The 13,249-nt window shown below is 41.2% G+C and overlaps 1 protein-coding gene across 8 annotated transcripts in view; it reads left to right on the forward strand.

Annotated features, from left to right (window-relative positions):
• Positions 1 to 13,249, forward strand: part of triob (trio Rho guanine nucleotide exchange factor b) — a 195,716-nt gene that overhangs the window by 154,875 nt on the left and 27,592 nt on the right. For 6 of the 8 annotated variants that reach the window (XR_013195894.1, XR_013195893.1, XR_013195896.1 and 3 more), the window contains 4 exons: positions 329 to 430; positions 1,304 to 1,443; positions 1,647 to 1,749; positions 4,595 to 4,838. Coding sequence is in view for 3 of the 8 variants with exons in the window: in XM_077207603.1 (XP_077063718.1) it covers positions 329 to 430; positions 1,304 to 1,443; positions 1,647 to 1,749; positions 4,595 to 4,838 (589 nt within the window). In the remaining 5 variants the exon portion in view is untranslated. The remainder of the gene's footprint in view (positions 1 to 328; positions 431 to 1,303; positions 1,444 to 1,646; positions 1,750 to 4,594; positions 4,839 to 13,249) is intronic. The other 2 variants (XR_013195895.1, XM_077207574.1) reach the window with 1 other exon arrangement.

Genomic DNA, 13,249 nt, shown 5'->3' on the forward strand with positions numbered 1-13,249 from the left:
CTCACTCACACCAGCTTAGAGATTCACTAGTTGACATGATTGGTTACAAGGTAGTTTGTGACATCAGAAACACCAGCTATTTCAAACTGCATTTTTGAGACTGTCTTTGGTTCAATGCAGTTTTAAAGAGAAAATATTCAGCAATGGTGTTGACTTATGAATTTGGACATGGTTTGTCTTAAAGCATATTAAAAACACCACATAGACATATAAACAACATTGAAAGCTGGATTTCACCACAGGGGGACTTTAACAAAAAAAATGCTTGCCTGATTACAGATTAAGAATTGCCATACTTAATTATTTTTTGATTTTTTGCTCTGCCTAGACCTCAGAACTAGGAGTTACTGAACATGTGGAAGGAGATCCATGTAAATTTGCGCTCTGGGTTGGACGAACACCTACCTCAGACAACAAAATTGTCCTAAAGGTATGATTTTCATTCCACATTGATACTTCATCTAAGATGTTTTCAGTTGTTTCAGTAGAACTATCACTAATTTCTGGCTTCTAAAATGTTTTCTTTGCTTATCAAGTTTATTTACATCCAAACATTACTAACTTGCTCAGCATATAAGCATGCTTCATTATTGAAAAAGTTCTCCCTTATCTCAAATCAAATGGAACTTTCCAATAGTCTTTGTTATAAAATAAAGAGTATCACTCATCCTAGGGTCCTTGAAATAGATCGGATAAGTGGATATGTTTTCAAGTTTTGAATGTTCATGTAGCCTACTGTACCTCTGGCTTGAGTCATACCATTGTATAAAATCATTTTGTTAGACTTTTAAGTACTTTAAGTAATCCCTTATGTAATTTGTGTCTCTGAATCGTTGCCCTTCATCTCTGCAGACATCATTGAATCATGGAATGAATCATGTGTCACTCCATGTGTTCTCACATGTAGATACACACATGGATGCTCTCATGTTCACAATTTTAGCCTGGCTTACAATTGAAATCACTAAACATTTCTCCCATTTTATTGTACTTGCTTAATCTAAAGTATTCCCAAGTGAAATGTAGGATGGATGGGAACTGATTTTATCTTTTGAGAACGAATTGAATCGTGATTGAGTTTTATTGACAGGTGGTTGAAGGCGATGCATTGAAAAATAAGAGGGATTTGTAATCTAAAAGGAAATAACATTTAGAAGCAGAGCAAGTTATTATATTTTGATATAAACAGGGTTTAACATCGGTTCAACTCTGATTGCCTTCTTTAACAATTATAATAGCTATATATGTCTGTTTGTGTAAAGAGAGGTTTGTTAATTTTTGGTTGTATTCAATGCACCCCCAGGCTTCCTGTATTGAAAACAAACAGGATTGGATCAAACATGTACGTGAAGTTATCCAGGAGCGTACCATCCATTTACGGGGGGCACTCAAGGAGCCAATTCACATTCCCAAAGCCACTGCAACCAAACACAAGGGCAAACGGTATGTCAACCAATCACATCAATCCATTGCCTGATAAGAGTATGGATCTCTGGAACTTAGAATAAGCTCCAGGTGAAGAAACTCATTTTATGCATGTCAGTATTTTGTCTTGTGGCTGTCAAACCATGGTGAAAAAGCTTTTCTTTGGTAAATTGGCACTTTTAACTGATGTCTATTTAACCGAGGTCTATCGTATTGAATAGCAGGGATGTAGAGGACCTCGACAGTCAGGGTGATGCAAGCAGTCAACCAGACACCATCTCCATCGCCTCCCGCACCTCCCAGAACACACTGGATAGCGACAAGGTGAGTGTGAAAATCTGTTGACCTCAGTCTAAAAGTGCCATGCTACACCTGCTGTTCAGCTCTGGTGTTTTGGTGGCGTGTTTAGACCTGTAGAGTTTTCAGACAAAGAAATTGGTTTAATGTCTGTACTGAATGTTTTAGCCTCACCCTAAAAAACAGATTTGATGGGTTTTACCAACTTAAACTTGCTGATGTGGTTCAAATACCTGTTTTGTCGCATCACATTCAAAGACCATGGTAATGAAGCTTATAATCACTTCTAACTCAAGTGTAAGATCAAGTTCTTAAAGGGCTAGTTCACCCAAAAATTAAAATTGAATCACCCTCATGTCGTTCCAAACTAATGAGATTTCCGTTCATCTTGGTAACACAAATAAAGATAATTTTTGTCCATCAATTGAAAGTATATGCAACCCAAATTTTCATGAAAAAAAGTTGTAGACATTGTACAGGTGGGTTTACTATAATTTATGAGCTCTATGTATGTGTGTTTATCAATGTTTATGTGAATAATACATTAAATAAAATTGTTCATTATAAAGTGATCATGTCTCTTCAGAAGACTTGGATTAAACCGCTTGATTCATATGGTGTTGAAGTAGTTGGGGATTTTTGGTTGCATGGACATAGAATAGATGGACAAAAATAATAAGAGAATATTAGAATTGTCTTCAACTGTTTTCTGAAGAAACAGCATGAGGGTGAGGTCACCCTTTTTGGGTAAACTAGCTCTTTAATTCATTTCTTAGTGCTTGTGGAACACTATGACCGTTTTTAAGCTTCATCTTTTGCTGGATGAACATTCCGTTTAAGGTTTTTTATTGCTACATCTTGATCTGATCCAAATATTTAAAGAACATAATCTTGTTTTTGTTTTCCTAAATTTATGTTCTTCTTCTGAGAAAATACTGACCTGCTGGAAATTCTGTGAACTGTATCTTAGCAAAAAAAAAAAAATTTGCTTCATTCATCTCTGACTGGCAAGGCTATCTTAGACAACAGGCTGCCGCCTCGCCACACTGGCTTGTGTACATTACAATAGTTGAACATTGCAAAGAATAGTTTATTCCAGGAATTAGATTTTAGTTACAATGGCCACATATGGGTGATTCTTCAAATAGGGCAACTTTCACTACTTGAAATCTTGAAAATTCCTGAAAACTATGTTTCTTATGTTAAAATGATGATGTGAGCTGGTGTGGATTTTTAAAAAGGTAGTTTAAATGTTGGATTGTTATATAGATTCTCAAATTATAATCTGTGGTATAATGACACTTACAGTAATAAAGTTTCTCAAGATCCTTATGTAAACATCTTAGAATGAATTACATTTCTGTCACTATGCAGTTGTACTAAAAATTACTCCTCAGGCTCATGATAAGCAAATGTAATCTTGGTGATAATGACAGCATTGTTGGGGAATGTGTTTGTCAAGTCATTTATTTCTATAGCGCTTTATACAATACATACTGTATTGTTTCAAAGCAGCTTTACATTATTAAACAGGAAAATAAGTGTTAATGTAATTAGTCAATTATGACATGACTTCAAAGCAGCTATAGTGACATTATTCAGCTGAAGTTAGATCTATGTTGTTTCAATTCAATTCAATAGCTGTGCTATTGTTGCAAAGTTTATAAATTATGAAACAAGTCCAATTCAGCTTCTGTATAAGATGCTCTACAGAAGGCAATAGCGTTCCATGAATACTAAATTAACTGAAAGCATAATTTTTCAACCTAAGTGTAAAAGCACTTTTTATATAAAAAATTTTAGTGGACAGAAAATGTATCCTAATTGAAGAATCAACCGTACAAAAAGTTCGGACACAGTGGCATCCAGTAGTTCCAACATTCCTTTAACCTGATTATCAAAAGACGTAATGAAGGTTCCTCAATGGGGAACGTTGCTTTGGTTGCTTTGGATTTAGCAGCACAGACGCTCATCTTCCCACTCACAGTCAGAGCTCTCCTCTCTCTCGCCCTCACACATGTGCATGTTTTTGTCACTGGTATGTATTGCGAGCCTCCTACAACAACACACGTTACATGCTCATACTGTCTTGAATCAAAGCACACTTGGATGCACAATCTTTATCTCCATTTCCATGTCGGTCTTATCCCTGTCTCTGTGACACGTAAAGAGTCTCGCTGTCACCAAATTGACTCTTGTACCCTGACGACCCCTCACAAAGGCTCACTGTTTTAACCGTCTTAACGCACACAGAGCCCTCTCAGTTCGTGGCGAGGTGAAAAAGTGAGGCTCCCAGAAGCATACGAGTTTCTGCACGTCACTTCTAATAAGCATTAATTTGCCTCCTGCTCCTTTAAATCTTGGCACATTGTGTCCGTCTCTGCCTCCTCTCCCTTCCTCCTGCCAGACGTCACTCCTTCAGACTGATTCCATCTCCGTGGCAATGCGAGGATGTGTCAGCAGCCTTCAAACGCCTGCCACTATACCTCACTGGAGTCCTGAATGCTTGAGCTGTAGATGAACTGTAGACCAGGTTAATTTTGATCAGAAAAAAGGAAGGCAAAGTCATTCCGTCTTCCAGATTTAAGGAAATGTCATTGTTTATAACCCCTCATAGGGGTTTTCGACACAGAACGTCATCCTGTGAGATGTTTGAGGCATAAGGACTTACTTGGAGGTGTTGTTTTGGTAGAAACATGGCGTGTAAAGGTTCAGGATCAGTGGCTCACCTTTTGAGCTCATTGGCGATGCCACATTACCAGTGGGTACGTTCGTTCTGACTTTAGACTTGTCTATTTTCTTAGTTAGGTCAATTTTGTTTTCTTTATCACAGATTTTTTTTTTATTGTGACGCTTATTCTTTCCTCCACAGTTGTCCGGTGGCTCAGAGTTGACGGTGGTCATCCACGATTTCATGGCAAGTACTGGATCGGAGTTGACTGTGCGTAGAGGTCAGACGGTGGAGCTGTTAGAACGGCCCCAGGACAAGCCCGACTGGTGTCTGGTTCGCACCACTGACCGCTCACCTGCCCAGGAGGGCCTGGTTCCCAGTTCCATGCTTTGCATCGCACATTCCCGCAGCAGTATGGAGATGGAGGGAATTTTCAATCATAAAGGTAAGATGGCTTTCCTGTTTTCTGCAGATTGGGTTGTGTTAGATTTGATTGGACTGTAAATGTGTTTGGGTTTTCTGGATGTTCATGCTAGCCAAAGCTTGCTGCCTAAAGGGACAGTATCATTTACTCATCCTCATGTTGTTCCCAACCTGAGTTTCTTTCTTCTGTTGATCTGAAAAGAAGATATTTTAATGAATCTTGGTAACCAGACAGTTGACTGTAGGCTACCGTCTATTGTCTAGTTACCAACGTTCTTCAAAATATCTTCTTTTGTGTTCAGCAGAAAAAAGAAACTCATATAGGTTTGGAATAACATGAGGGTAAGTAATGACAAATTTTTGGGTGAACAATCCCTTTAACTATCATAGTATGATGCATCGTCAAAGAATTGACAACTTTATCCTGTCGCACATCTGTCGTTTGAGGAGTACTGCACTATTTTTGTTTTATGTCATTTGGCTTTATTTGATGTTTGATTTTATTCTGAGTTCCCTCTTACATCATACGCACGGGTTCCCTTACGCACATGCACATTCTTAAAAAATTTTACTAATTGTTGACAGGCTAATATATATATATATATATATATAATGTTTCAATCTACAGTATATACTTTATATACTATATACTTGTGTACAAGAGCATGGTCTATTTTAGTACACATGTCATAATAACAAGAAACTATCTAAGAAACTAACTAAGTTGAGAGCTGTAGTTCTAACCTTGTAAGTTTGCGAATGTTCGTTGGAACTATGGTTTCGGGAAAACTGAAACATTGAACTATGTTGGTAACACAGGTAGGCTACTTGCTTACATACTGTAGTTGACTAACTTGCTTTTAAAAAACACACACCTGCTTCTATAGGATCAGATCAGGATGGCATCAGGATTTATAATGGGTTTAATTTGGGTTTACACTTCACAGAGGCTGCACTACTTTGATTCGTCAGTGTTTTGAATTTTTGGCAACTCTGTGATAGTGTTTGGTGTTCCTCTTCAGTCGTGGGAAGAGCTGCTGTGTAAATGCTTGAAGACACATCAACACACGCATCCAGCTGGTCTTTTGTGTAAGTGTTGTTAGGTAATCACCTTTGGCGTGATAAGAATCTCAGTTTTGTTTTACCAATATGCTTGGTAGAATCAAAGGATGTATAGATTTTAAAAAAATCGAATTTACCTTATGGATTAATTGTATATCGGTGATTTATACAAAATTGTATTTTAAATTATAATGCATACCGATTTCCATCTGTGTGCAAGATTAACATTTAAATATAACGAACCACAATTACATCTGATTATCCTAATGTAGGTGCTAGATATTGTGTTTTCCCTCAGGAGAGATGGATCAAAGCTGTACAGGTGTGAGTGTCTGCTCTTGATTCACCCCGAACCCAAATAAAATTTTAATTGCAGTCCAGCTTTGCTCTTTCTTATTAGGGTTGAAGTGTTGTGCATGCAGTTACCATGGTGATGGGTTGTGTCAGGTGATGAACAGGGTTGCCAGGCTGTAGGGGATTTCCTTGCTACCATATCCATGGACACAGGACAGTGAATGTGATCTTTTGATTTTGATCATGCCTTTAAAAGCAGCCATTTCGTAAACAATAATACATGGACTACTTTTCAAAAGTTGTTTTTTAAAGAAACTAATACTATCATTCAGGAAGGACACATTAATTTGATCAAAAGTGACAGCAAGGGCATTTATAATAGTACAAAAAAAAATAATTTCAAATAAATGCTGTATTTGTTTCTAAATAAATCTTTATTTTCATCAAAAAATCCTGATGCATTATATTTTCCACAAAAATATTAGCAGCACAACTGCTTTAAACATTAAATATATATCAAAATAGAATTTTTTTTTTTTAAATTTTAATAATATTTCACAACATTACAGTTTTTACTGTGTTTTTGATCAAATAAATGCAGCCTTGGTGAGCAGAAGAGACTTCTTTCAAAAACATTAACAAAAAAAACTTTTGAATGTTATATTGCATGTCATTGCTGTGTGGTGGAATGCGTTTTTTATTTATCCTAATATATATGCTTTCAAAACGTCTGTAACAGTTGCAATGTGACCTATGTCAGAAAGAAAAGGTATTTGGCAGGAATTATTTATACAAGACTTGATTTTATTTGTTGGGATTTGACTTGTGTATAGTTAGCTGTTATATATGACATCTTACCTGTGAGATCTAGGACATTTATTAAGAGCATGTATACGTAGGGTCCATTTATAAAAAAATAAAAAAAAGGTTATTCGAGCTTTGTGGTGAAATAAAGTTTTGCATATGAAAACATTTATGATGAGTCGGCATAAATTAATTTTGGAGCTATCTTATTGTTAATAGGTATGGAAGGATTTAACTCAGCTATAGTACTGTAAGTACATCAGCTACAGTTCGTCAGTTCCTCATGATCAAAGACGTGTAAAATGAAATTCATGGTGGTTAGTCACTGCTTTTGAAAACTCTGAATGGACTATGATTTGTGACAAAGAAAATGACTACAAAGGAAGAGCATGTTGTAAAACTAAGAGGGTCACCAGGCAGATTTTTGAGGTCACCCACACAAGGATGACTGGGCAGCATCTGAGAGAAGATCATTAGTGTGTGCAGGGTGTGGTGTTCAGTGTGGAGAATTCTGGGAAGTTACTGAAACTGACTTATTTTAACTCTTGATGTAGTTAGAAAATGCTGCTCAAATCTATTTATCTATCTATATATCAACAATGAATGTCAAGGAGATAGTTAATGAAAACCTTTAACGTATTATGACAGTCACTTCATTTCTATCTTTGTAACTACATTATAAGTATCATACCTGTGTCATCTTTTAAGTCTATTTTTATCATTACAAGTAGGCAAGTACCTTTCCTTTTGAAGAGGTCACGGGAAATGTCAAACAGCCGGTTCTCTTAAAAGCAAGGACAATTAGTATTTATAGAATGCGAAATATGAACCGTCATAACTCATGATGACCACTGTATTCTACCTCTTCAAATTGGTGCCCTGACTATTTCGTTAGCTGAAATATTTTAAGGCAGCCGGTGTGATGCAACGTGTCCAGAGGGGCTTAAAAAAATCCAACTTTTATAATATGAGACCAGAGCAGAATCCTCAGCAGAATTTTGATTAGTTCTGGCATAAACAGTTAAGTGTGTGTGTGTTGTGTGTTGTGTGTGTGTGGCAAAGGAAGCAGTTTGACTGGCCACAGACCAGCTACTGTTAAGCAGCCAAAGACGCTTCAACAGGGAGATCTTTGTAGCTGCCCGCTCCGGTGCAGCCTGTAAGAGAGGCAGACATTTGTGTAGGTGATATAGAGGCAGTTGTTTGTATAGTTTACTTCATCTTCATGCTGTGACCTGATATTGTCAGCCATACGTTATGCTTTTAAACTGTCATTTACTTCTGGGATGTATTATTACTGTGCTCCCAATAAAAAATGCTTTACATTTTTCCGAACAGGTCAACACTTGACTGATGTTGCTTTGCAGAATGCCATCATCCACTTGACATTTCAGGAATCCTCACATAAAAGACTGTAAAATAGCTGAATAGAGCTATAAATAAAATAGCTCCAACATACTGCACACACACACACACATATATATATATATATATATATATATATATATATATATATATATATATATATATATATGAAACTTTAACAGACCATAAACTTTTTGAGACTCCCCCTATTAGAAAATGAGTAAAAAAAAGCTGAAAGAGTCTCATTTTGAGAAGGCTTGTAAGGTTGACTCTTTTGGGATCACTTCTTTCATATTAAAGGATTGCAGATTACACCTCTTTCCTCTCTTTGAGTCTTCTCATCCGGTTTTCCCTTCCTCCCTCTCTCTCATTCTGAGCATAACTCAGTCACAGCTGTGCATGGAACACCAAACCTCCCTCTTTCTCCATCCCCCTTCCTCTCTCTCTCTCTCTCTCTCTCTCTCTCTCTCTCTCTCTCTCTCTCTCTCTCTCTCTCTCTCTCTCTCTCTCTCTCTCTCTCTCTCTCTCCCTCCCTTTCTTTCATAGTCCATCACTCTCTTCTCAGCATTATGTGGTAAAATCCTTTCAGTTTAGAGGAGTCAGTGTAGGTGTCCTCTGTTCAGATCACCTCTTGGGTATGGCACATGGAATACACTCATTTTTATCAGTCAGGTCACTCTGTCACATGGGTTCAGCTTCAGGACGCTCAGAGAACTGCAAGTATTGGCTGCTGGATTTGGGTACGTTTCTCACCGGACAACAACTTTGTCAGAACTGAATGCAGTCATCGTAACGCAGCTTTATATAATGCAGCTTGTTTATTCAAGAAGTTATTGAAGAACTTATTTAATAAGTTAAGCGTAGGGTATGTTGATATGCAGGTTTAATTTTTATTTTTGTCTGTTTTTATTCAATTCAAATTAGATGTTATTTAAAGTGAATTTATTGGTCAATAATGTATTACTCAGCATCTGATAAGGACAAAGCTTGGTCGTTGATTTATTTAGCTGGACTTTCTTGGTTATAGAAGTCTTCCATAGATGTTCCTGTGTCTAAAGAATTTTCTTCATATTAATTCACATTAGTTAATTAATTCACATATTCTTCATACTAGTTTGGTTACAATGTCACTTTTTTACACAGTGTCACAAATTTACAGCGTTTACACAGTTGATTTTGAGGGTCCGATCAGCTTTTAAAAGTTGTCTCTGGATCTGCAAATATAAAAGCAGACAGTCAAAGTAAAAAGGTCAATGACATGGTAGTACTTTTTTTGCATTAAAATGCAATACAGTGAAATGAGGGGGGGGGGGGGGGGCTCTTCTATGATGTTTTTATTTTTTGACTTGAAATAATTTTGACATTTTTGGAGACATAATTTCAAACTGATCATAAGTTTAAAGTGTCCTGTTTTCATAATGAGGAAAGTTATTATTAAATTATTAAAAGAATTACATTCTCAAAAAGAAAAATTGAGTAGTTTATCATTAAATTTTATTTTTACAAAATTATTATTGTTTGAAAAATCAAAGTCATGGTATGACTATGCAGGTAAAAGAACTTGCTGTCAACAACAATAAGACTTTTTATTTGACCTTTTTATGACAAGGCTGATGATGATTAATAATTTTTATGACTGAATAATTCATGATTTTGGTCAAATTAAATGAACCCTTAAATGCATACAGTACCTCGGGTCTTTTTCTGGATAATTGCCACGATGTATATGCTCAAATGTATTCAATGGCTTATTACTTTTTACTTAGTGATTGCATTCAAAATTGAACTTTTCATAAAAATAGTATAGACGTTTTTTTTGTTGTTTTTTTTTTACAATAAGAAACGTCTACGGTTACGTATGTAACCCTCGTTCCCTGAGTAGGGAACGGAGACGTTACGTCGGATGACGACGAATGGGGTTTCGCTTAGAAAGCCTATCAACTTCGAGTATTACAAAACGAGCCAATGGCAAAGAAATGCCATGGGTCTGCGGAATTTGCATGGCGTAACTCCGCCCCACCTCGTGGGTATAAAAGGAGGAAGCCGGCAGCAAGCAGATATGTTTCTTCGCTGAGGAGCCAAGACTGAGCTCAGGCGATCCCCGCGGTACAGCGGAAAGTGGCAGGCAGACGTAACGTCTCCGTTCCCTACTCAGGGAACGAGGGTTACATACGTAACCGTAGACGTTCCCTTTCGTTGTCACTCCGAGTTACGTCGGATGACGACGAATTGGGTTACCAGTCTAATCACGCCACCTTCTCAGCTGTCTTCCAGTGCCCTGCGTAAATCGAGATCCCTGTCAGCCTGGACAAAGGACTCCATATAACACAGGAATACCAAGGTACACTGGGAAGCATATCCCAAGCTAGGGGAAGTATGCAATTAATGCCAGCCCGGAGGGGGGGGACTTAGAGAATACACATATGACCCGAAGGAAGCATATGGGAAACACTGGGGTGTCCAGCCGCAGGTGGAATATTTCAACCCCAGGGGTGGCAAGGTGGCTAGCCAAGGGAAAGACACACGCTCAGAGAGGCTTACAGTGGAAATACACATGTGGGGGTCGCTCAGAGGAGGGACCATGCACACGGGAGGCACCTAGCCGACGCACAGGCAATAGACACTGGCGCCGACGTCAGGAGTGCTGGAGGAGCTCAGGGCTTTCGGAGAAGCTCACCTGAGAAAAATATCGCACGTATCCAGTCCGTGGAGTGGAATGGCGAGCAAGCGAAGACACCTGAGCGGGTCCGGTACTAGCTGGTTGAAGCGAGTACACGAGAGGACACAGGCTCCACTCGGAGATTATAGAATCTGGCGAATGTGTTAGGTGTCGCCCAGCCTGCAGCTCTGCAGATGTCTGTTAGCGAGGCGCCATGCGCTAGAGCCCAAGAGGACGCCACACTCCGGGTGGAGTGGGCAGTCACACCAAGGGGGCACGGTCGACCTTGCTGCTGGTAAGCCAAGGCAATGGTGTCCACTATCCAGTGAGACAACCTTTGCTTGGAGAGAGCCTTTCCCTTCAGCTTCCCACCATAACAGACAAAGAGCTGGTCTGAGGTCCTGAAACACTGCGTTCTGTCTACATAGGCGCGGAGAGCGCGTACTGGACAGAGCAGTGCCAAGGCTGGGTCTGCCTCCTCCGAGGGCAGCGCTTGCAGGTTCACCACCTGGTCCCGGAAGGGAGTGGTAGGAACCTTGGGCACATATCCAGGCCGGGGTCTCAGGAACACGTGAGAGTAAGCCGGCCCAAATTCCAGGCAAGCTTCGTCAACGGAGAATGCGTGCAGGTCCCCAACCCTCTTGATGGAGGCCAGTGCAACCAGGAGCGCTGTCTTCATCGACAGGAACTTAAGCTCAACTGATTGCAGGGGCTCAAAGGGAGCACTCTTCAGGGCAGTTAGAACCACTGAGAGGTCCCAAGAGGGAACGAGAGGAGGACGAGGAGGATTCAGTCTCCTCGCTCCTCTCAGGAACCTGATGATCAGGTCGTGCTTCCCCACCGACTTACCTTCGATGAGGTCATGATGTGCGGCAATGGCGGCAACATAGACCTTCAGGGTGGAGGGAGACAGCCTTCGCTCCAGCCCCTGTTGAAGGAAGGAAAGCAAAACACTGATCGAGCATCTCCGGGGGTCTTCTCGGAGAGAAGAGCACCAGTTGACGAAGAGGTTCCACTTCAACGCATAGACGTGTCTCGTGGACGACGCTCTAGCGGAAGTGATGGTAGCCACCACCGCTGGTGGTAGGGTACTCAAACCTGCCTCGTCCCATCCAGGAGCCACACGTGGAGGTTCCAAAGATCGGGACGAGGGTGCCATAGGGTGCCCCGTCCCTGAGAAAGAAGGTTCTTCCTCAGAGGGATCGGCCAGGGAGGTGCTGTCGCGAGGAGTACTAGTTCGGGGAACCAGGTCCGGTTGGGCCAGTAAGGGGCAACCAGAATGACCTGCTCCTCGTCCTCCCTGACCTTGCGCAAAGTGTGCGCAAGAAGGCTCACTGGGGGAAACGCATACTTGCGGCCCTGCGGCCAGCTGTGCGCCAGAGCATCCGTGCCGAGCGTGCCCTCGGTCAGGGAATAGAACTGGGCGCAATGGGTCGAGTCGTGAGAGGCAAACAGATCTATCTGAGCGTCCCCGAACTGGTCCCAAATCAGCTGAACCGACTGGGGATGGAGTCGCCATTCTCCAGGGAGGGGCTGAAGCCGTGAGAGCTCGTCGGCTGCACAGTTCAGCGCTCCGGGAATGAAGATGGCTCGAAGCGACCTCAGATGCTTCTGACTCCATAGGAGGAGGTGGCGAGCGAGTTGTGACATACGGCGGGAGCGTAGACCACCTTGATGGTTGATGTACGCTACAGTGGCGGTATTGTCTGAGCGGACTAGTACGTGTTGACCCCTGAGCAACGCCCGGAAGCGGTGCAGGGCAAGGCGTACTGCCAACAACTCGAGGCAATTGACATGCCACAGCCGCTGGGGTCCTGTCCAGGAGCCCGCAGCAGCATGTCCATTGCACATGGCGCCCCAGCCCGTGGTGGAGGCATCTGTTGAGACAACAACATGCCGGGAAGCTCGAGCCAGGGGGACACCGGCCCTGAGAAAATCGAGGTTCGACCACGGGGTGAAGAACTGACGGCAGGTCGGAGTAACTGGTACTCGGAACGTGCCGTGTTGCCATGCCCACCTCGGGACTCGGTCGCGAAGCCAAAGCTGAAGCGGTCTCATATGAAGCAATCCGAGCGGCGTGACCGCGGCTGCAGATGCCATATGCCCCAGGAGCCTCTGAAAAAGTTTCAGTGGAACCGCACTCTTGCCCTCGAATTGTCTTAGGCAAGTCAGCAGTGACTGCGCGCGCTCGCTCGTAAGCTGCGCGGACATGGCGACCGAGTCGATGTCCATACCGAGAAAAGAGATCCTCT

This window comes from Siphateles boraxobius, unplaced genomic scaffold (genome assembly GCF_051911475.1).
Source record: "Siphateles boraxobius isolate OS27281-9 unplaced genomic scaffold, OSU_SipBor_1 12, whole genome shotgun sequence".
Taxonomy (NCBI): domain Eukaryota; kingdom Metazoa; phylum Chordata; class Actinopteri; order Cypriniformes; family Leuciscidae; genus Siphateles; species Siphateles boraxobius.